The sequence below is a fragment of the Triticum aestivum genome, chromosome 6B (assembly GCF_018294505.1).
Source record: "Triticum aestivum cultivar Chinese Spring chromosome 6B, IWGSC CS RefSeq v2.1, whole genome shotgun sequence".
Lineage (NCBI taxonomy): Eukaryota > Viridiplantae > Streptophyta > Magnoliopsida > Poales > Poaceae > Triticum > Triticum aestivum.
This window is the reverse complement of record NC_057810.1, coordinates 276,842,458-276,850,674: the sequence shown is the minus strand read 5'-3', so window position 1 is coordinate 276,850,674 and position 8,217 is coordinate 276,842,458. Positions and strand designations below refer to the sequence as shown.

The window sequence follows — 8,217 nt, the reverse complement described above, 5'->3', positions numbered from 1 at the left end:
CGTGGGACTTTTGAGGAGCCTCCTACTGGAGCCTCCTACTAGATTGATACCTTGGTTCTCAAAAACTGAGGGAAATACTTACGCTACTTTGCTGCATCACCCTTTCCTCTTCAAGGGAAAACGAACGCATGCTCAAGAGGTAGCAAGAAGGATTTCTGGTGCCGTTGCCGGGGAGTCTACGCACAAGTCAAGACATACCAAGTACCCATCACAAAATCTTATCCCTCGCATTACATTATTTGCCATTTGCCTCTCGTTTTCCTCTCCCCCACTTCACCCTTGCCGTTTTATTCGCCCTCTCTTTCCCGTTCGCCTCTTTTTTCACTTGCCTCTTGTGTGCTTGTGTGTTAGATTGTTTGTCATGATGGGTCAAGATAATACTAAATTGTGTGATTTTTCCAATACCAACAACAATGATTTCCTTAACACTCCGATTACTCCTCTTACCGATGCTAAATTTTGTGAAATTAATGCTGCTTTGTTGAATCTTGTCATGAAAGATCAATTCTCTGGCCTTCCTAGTGAAGATGCCGCTACTCATCTAAACAACTTTGTTGATTTGTGTGATATGCAAAAGAAGAAATACGTGGATAATGATATTGCTAAATCGAAGCTATTTCCGTTTTTGCTTAGAGATCATGCTAAAACTTGGTTTTTGTCTTTGCCTAAAAATAGTATTGATTCATGGAATAAGTGCAAAGATGCTTTTATCTCTAAGTATTTTCCTCCCACTAAGATCATCTCTCTTATAAACAATATTATAAATTTTAAGCAACTTTATCATGAGCATGTTCCACAATCTTGGGATAGGATGAAATTAATGATTCGCAATTACCCTACACATGGATTAAATTTATGGATGATCATACAAATTTTTTATGCCGGATTTAATTTTGCTTCTAGAAATATTTTAGATTCGGCCATGACACTTTTATGGAAATCACTTTAGGATAAGCTACTAAACTCCTAGATAATATTATGGTTAATTATTCTCAATGGCACACCGAAAGATCGACTAGTAAAAAGGTTCATGCGATAGAAGAGATTAATGTTTTGAGCGGAAAGATGGATGAACTTATGAAATTGTTTGCTAATAAGAGTGCTCCTATGGATCCTAATGATATGCCTTTGTCTACTTTGATTGAGAATAATAATGAATCTATGCATGTGAATTTTGTTGGTAGGAATAATTTTGGTAACAACGCATATAGAGGAAACTTTAATCCTAGGCCGTTTCCCAGCAATTCCTGTAATAATTATGGTAATTCGTACAACAACTCTTATGGAAATTTTTATAAGATGCCCTCTGATTTTGAGATTAGTGTTAAGGAATTTATGATTTCTCCAAAGAATTTAAATGCTTTGCTTGAAGAAAAATTGCTTAAGATTGATGAGTTGGCTAGGAACGTGGATAAAATTTCTCTTGGTGTTGATTCTTTGAAACTTAGATCTATTCCACCTAAGCATGATATCAATGAGTCTCTCAAATCTATGAGAATTTCCGTTGATGAGTGCAAGGAAAGAACTGCTAGGATGCGTGCTAAGAAAGATTGCTTTGTAAAAGCGTGTTCTTCTAGTTTTCATGATAATAGGGATGAAGATCTAAAAGTGATTGATGTGTCCCCTATTAAATCTTTGTTTTGAAATATGAATCTTGATAATGATGGGACTGGAGATGAGTCAACTTTAGTTAAAAGGCGTCCCAATGATTCGGAGTTTTTAGATCTTGATGCAAAAATTGGTAAAAGTGGGATTGAAGAGGTCAAAACTTTACATAGCAATGAACCCACTATTTTGGATTTCAAGGAATTTAATTATGATAATTGTTCTTTAATAGATTGTATTTCCTTGTTGCAATCCGTGTTAAATTTTCCTCATGCTTATAGTCAAAATAAAGCTTTTAATAAACATATCGTTGATACTCTAATGCAATCTTATAAAGAAAATCTTGAATTAGAAGTTTCTATCCCTAGAAAACTTTATGATGAGTGGGAACCTACTATTAAAGTTAAAATTAAAGATCATGAATGCTATGGTTTGTGTGATTTGGGTGCTAGTGTTTCCACGATTCCAAAAACTTTGTGTGATGTGTTAGGTTTCCGTGAATTTGATGATTGCTCTTTAAACTTGCACCTTGTGGATTCCACCATTAAGAAACCTATGGAAAGGATTAATGATGTTTTTATTGTTGCAAATAGGAATTGTGTGCCTGTAGATTTTATTGTTCTTGATATAGATTGCAATCTTTCATGTCCTATTATTCTCGGTAGATCTTTCCTTAAAACGATTGGTGCAATTATTGATATGAAAGAAGGAAATATTATATTCCAATTTCCATTAAGGAAAGGCATGGAACACTTTCCTAGGAAGAAAATCAAATTACCTTATGAATCTATTATGAGATCCACCTATGAATCTAATACCAAAGATGGCAATGCTTAGATCTTTTCTCGCTTTTATGCCTAGCTAGGGGCGTTCAACGATAGCGCTTGTTGGGAGGCAACCCAATTTTATTTTTGTTCTTTACTTTTTGCTCCTGTTTAGTATTAAATAATTCATCTAGCCTCTGATTAGATGTGGTTTTATGTTTTAGTTAGTGTTTGTGACAAGTAGAACCTTTGGGAAGACTTGGGTGAAGTCTTTATGATCTTGCTGTAAAAAAACAGAAACTTTAGCGCTCACGAGATTAGCTGCCATTTTTTACTGGAGAGTGATTTTAGGTTGATTCTTTTTGAAGATGATTAATAGACAAATTCCTCACGTCCACCAATTTATTTCAGAATTTTTAGAGTTACAGAAGTATTCGAAAGTTACAGATTACTACAGACTGTGCTGTTTTTGATAGATTCTATTTTTCGTGTGTTGTTTGCTTATTTTGATGAATCTATGGCTAGTATCAGGGGGGTATGAACCATAGAGAAGTTGGAATACAGTAGGTTTAAAACCAATATAAATAAAGAATGAGTTCATTACAGTACCTTAAAGTGGTGGTTTGTTTAATCTCGCTAACGGAGCTCATGAGATTTTCTGTTGAGTTTTGTGTTGTGAAGTTTTCAAGTTTTTGGGTAAAGATTTGATGGATTATGGAATAAGGAGTGGCAAGAGCCTAATCTTGGGGATTCCCAAGGAACCCCAAGGTAAAATTCAAGGACAAACAAAAGCCTAAGCTTGGGGATGCCCCGGAAGGCATCTCCTCTTTCGTCTTTGTCCATCGGTAACTTTACTTGATGCTATATTTTTATTCACCACATGATATGTGTTTTGCTTGGAGCGTCTTGTATGATTTGGTTCTTTGCTTTTTAGTTTAGCACAATCATCCTTGCTGTACACACCTTTTGGGAGAGACACACATGAACCGGAATTTATTAGAATACTCTATGTGCTTCACTTATATCTTTTGAGCTAGACAATTTTGCTCTAGTGCTTCACTTATAGCTTTTTAGAGCACGGCGGTAGTTTTATTTTATAGAAATTATTGATCTCTCATGCTTCACTTATATTATTTTGATAGTCTTTTAGAACAACATGGTAATTTGCTTTGGTTAAAATTTTAGTCCTAAAATGATGAGCATCCATGATAGGTATAATAAAAACTATCATATAAAGTGCATTGAATACTATGAGAAGTTTGATACTTGATGATTGTCTTGAGATATGAGGATGGTAATATTAGGGTCATGCTTGTTGAGTAGTTGTGAATTTGAGGAATACTTGTGTTAAAGGTTTGTGTTTCCCGTAGCATGCACGTATGGTGAACCGTTATGTGATGAAGTTGGAGCATGATTTATTTATTGATTGTCTTCCTTATGTGTGGAGGTCGGGATCGCGTGATGGTTAACTCCTACCAACCCTTCCCCTAGGAGCATGCTTGTAGTACTTTGTTTTGATAACTTGTAGATTTTTGCAATAGGTATGTGAGTTCTTCATGACTAATGTTGAGTCCATGGATTATACGCACTCTCACCCTTCCACCATTGCTAGCCTCTCTTGTGCCGCGTAACTTTAGCCGGTATCATACACCCACCATATACCTTCCTCAAAACAGCCACCATACCTACCTATTATGGCATTTTCATAGCCATTCCGAGATATATTGACATGCAACTTTCCACCGTTCCGTTTACTATGACACACTCCATCATTGTCATATTGCTTTGCATGATCATGTAGTTGACATCGTATTTGTGACAAAGCCACCATTCATAATTCTTTCATACATGTCACTCTTGATTCATTGCATATCCCGGTACATCGCCGGAGGCATCCACATAGAGTCATATTTTGTTCTAAGAATTGAGTTGTAATTCTTGAGTGTAAGTAAATAAAAGTGTGATGATCCTCATTATTAGAGCATTGTCCCATGTGAGGAAAGGATGATGATTTTCATTATCCTGAATGATTGTCCATTTATTGCTCTATAGTTCGGTGAATCTTTGAATTTACTTTCTGTATGTACAATAAATAGTGAAACTGAAATTCCGATTCAAACATGTTGTGTAAATGAATAAAAAATTGATCGACCTCTGTTCTCCTGACCCTGAAATGGATTTGAAATCATTCATATGACTATACTTAGGTTAGGTATTTTCTAGACTTCTTATTTAGAATGAATATACTCCCTCCGTTTGGAATTAACTATCTCTCAAATAATCACCCATTACAGGTGAACTATTCCCATTGCAGCTTGTAGGGTCGTGGTGGACAGGAACAACGCGGCGGAAACGGCTGCTACTCGCATGATACCCCCCGGGCCCGGCGCCATGGTGGGTGGGAGGGAACAAGAAGGAACAGGGAGCCGCGCAAGGTCCATTGATACAACGGTGGGGGCGAAGGACTCGCCGGTACGGCCGACGGAAGCGATATTCTTCCCGCCCATATCCTCCGTGAATAAGGAAGAGACGCGACGCAGGAGGCGGTTCGCAAAGCACATCAAGAACGGACTTGAGAATGGGGAACGATAAGGACGAATTTTTTGAGGGGCGGGAAGATTTTCTTTTGAGAAGTATGATAAGGAAGATGAGTTTGTGTCCCTTCTGTCTAGGTCAAGTTATTTGTTTGGGCCAAGCCCAAATAATTAAAAAATAAATAAACTCTTAACAACAAAACAACTAATCATCTGTAACCCCTAAAAAAACTAACCATCTATAAAAAAATCAACACCGTAAAAATATATTTTTTTAATGTCAGAGTTTTACATGTGTTCACATTTTGTTGGTTTCAAAAAATATGTCCGCACTTTTTAAAAAGGTTATAAATTCCAAAAAAGAATTACTAAAAAATTCCATTTAGAAATGTACAACAAAAAAATAAAAAAAACTTTTCAAAGAAAGCTCTTAAAAAATGTTCTTCTTCCAAGAAATGCACTAATTTCATAAAACAGTAATTATTCTTACAAAAGTGTTCCAGATTATATATATATATATCTAAGGGAAAGACTACTCACGCTGCCTTGACCAGCGTCGCAGCGATTGAGTCCATCCAATGCTACTATTTTTGGAGTTGACACTTTTGTGACGATGTAAAAAAACAATTTTTGGAGTTGGACATTTTTGTGATGATGTAAAAAAACACCTTCTGATGATGTAAATTTTACTCCAACCACTATTTTACATCATCTATTGCTCAGAGGGGGTTGGGGGGGGTAGCAGCGGGCAAATGGGGAGAGACCGGAAACAGGTATGCTACAATGGTTACTCCCTTCGTAAGAAGGTAAATGCTCTTGTATTTCTTTACAAAGGCAATACAACGCACAACCAAGGAACCGGAATCGAACAACAGCCAGCAAAGGAAGCGGAACATTTGCATTAACATGAACAACACTGTCAACGCTCAGGATATCTTATCCTGCCGTTTCGCACAATACAAGTTCAATATGAGCTTTTCATTGGATTGGACGCTCCACAATTTGGCACCTTGAAAACGAAGCGCACAGCCCAACTACTATAGCTTCAAACTTTGGTGTGAACATGACAACTCAGCTGCTAGTTAAAACAAACAATAACCCAGATTTCATTGGTTATCGTCCACCATATAACCTGCTTACATGGTTCACGGATTAGAAATTGCAGAGCAGCGTCACTCTTCCATACTGCATTGCCGTTACAACCACCCATCTGACAGGGCGATGCGCCTAAGCACATCCTTCTGACAGGTCAAGACGCCTCAGATACGGTGTCAGTGGCAGCTCTCCATACATAAGAGTCCGTTCCACAGATCGGAGCGAATAATGTGGATCGTCCAGTCTTTTAGGCAGCAATTCTTTTACAAGACTGCTGAAAAAAACAGAACTTTTTAGACAGTAGAGGAAACATCAATATGGTAACAAGTATTCTTTCTTTTTATAATACATGCATGTACCTGCGCGCCACTTTTACGACATCCAATATTTTGAAGTGTGTGATATCGACAAAACTTGCATACTCGTCATTGTCCATAAATGGGAAAGTCTTACCACCCAAAATAGAAAACCCTCTAGAAACATAATATTGGCATTCAGAAATTGTAAGCTTTTACTTTAGAGACTTATTAAGAAAAGGTAACTGTATGCCAAATACGTACTCTTTAAGTGCGTCAACATGGTATTGGATGCTGGTTGCAGGTAAATGATCAGTGTACGAACTAATACCATGGGCCATCTACATTGGACAAAACTTTAAGATTCAGGGACGGGACTTGTAATTTTGTATTAACTATAATGTGGAAATTTGCACAAACCTGGCCAAGCATTTCAACAGAGGCAGAGCAAGTGCACAGGTTTGTAGGGCAGTACCAAATTTCCCTCAAGTGGATGACCTAAGATTTATCAATCCGTGTGAGGCGTAGGATGAAGATGGTCTCTCTCAAACAACCCTGCAACCAGATAACAAAGAGTCTCTTTTATCCCCAACACACACAATACAATGGTAAATTGTATAGGTGCACTAGTTCGGCGAAGAGATGGTGATACAAGTGCAATATGGATGGTAGATAAAGGTTTTTGTAATCTGAAAATATAAAAACAGCAAGGTAACTAATGATAAAAGTGAGCGTAAACGATATTGCAATGCTAGGAAACAAGGAATAGGGTTCATACTTTCACTAGTGCAAATTCTCTCAACAATAATAACATAATTGGATCATATAACTATCCCTCAACATGCAACAAAGAGTCACTCCAAAGCCACTAATAGCGGAGAACAAACGAAGAGATTATGGTAGGGTACGAAACCACCTCAAAGCTATTCTTTCCGTTCTATCTATTCAAGAATCCGTAGTAAAATAACATGAAGCTATTCTTTCCGTTCAATCTATCATAGAGTTCATACTAGAATAACACCTTAAGACACAAATCAACCAAAAGCCTAATGTCACCTAGATACTCCATTGTCACCTCAAGTATCCATGGGCATGATTATACGATATGCATCACACAGTCTCAGATTCATCTATTCAACCAACACAAAGTACTTCAAAGAGTGCCCCAAAGTTTCTACTGGAGAGTCAAGACGAAAACGTGTGCCAACCCCTATGCATAGGTTAATGGGCGGAACCAACAAGTTGATCACCAAAACATACATCAAGTGGATCACGTGATATCCCATTGTCACCACAGATAAGCACGACAAGACATACATCAAGTGTTCTCAACTCCTTAAAGACTCAATCCGATAAGATAACTTCAAGAGAAAAACTCAATTCATCACAAGAAAGTAAAGGGGGAGAAACATCATAAGATCCAACTATAATAGCAAAGCTCGCGATACAACAAGATCGTGCCATAGAGAGAACACGAGAGAGAGAGAGAGAGAGAGAGAGAGAGATCAAACACATAGCTACTGGTACATACCCTCAGCCCCGAGGGTGAACTACTCCCTCCTCGTCATGGAGAGCGCCGGCATAATGAAGATGACCACCGGTGATGGGTTCCCCCTCCGGCAGGGTGCCGGAACGGGCTCCCGAGAGGTTTTTGTTGGGGAACGTAGTAATTTCAAAAAAATTCCTACGCACACGCAAGATCATGGTGATGCATAGCAACGAGAGGGGAGAGTGTGTCCACGTACCCTCGTAGACCGAAAGCGGAAGCGTTTAGCACAACGCGGTTGATGTAGTCGTACGTCTTCACGATCCGACCGATCAAGTACCGAACGCACGGCACCTCCGAGTTCAGCACACGTTCAGCTCGATGACGTCCCTTGAACTCTGATCCAGCTGAGTGTCGAGAGAGAGTTCTGTCAGTAT

At 38.2% G+C, this 8,217-nt stretch overlaps 1 protein-coding gene across 2 annotated transcripts; it reads right to left on the bottom strand.

Annotated features, from left to right (window-relative positions):
* Positions 1-5,783: 5,783 nt before the first annotated feature.
* Positions 5,784-6,754, bottom strand: LOC123134082 (uncharacterized). 2 transcript variants are annotated; one of them, XM_044553425.1, is made up of 4 exons: positions 6,715-6,754; positions 6,559-6,635; positions 6,358-6,471; positions 5,784-6,272 (listed from the first exon to the last, which is right to left on the bottom strand). In XM_044553425.1, the coding sequence occupies exons 1-4, from the start codon at positions 6,724-6,726 to the stop codon at positions 6,131-6,133; spliced, it is 345 nt and encodes a 114-aa protein (XP_044409360.1). In that variant the 5' UTR covers positions 6,727-6,754; the 3' UTR covers positions 5,784-6,130. The 2 variants fall into 2 exon arrangements, with proteins under 2 accessions (XP_044409360.1, XP_044409361.1); XM_044553426.1 differs by having other exon boundaries at positions 5,784-6,269.
* Between the last annotated feature and the right edge of the window lie 1,463 nt (positions 6,755-8,217).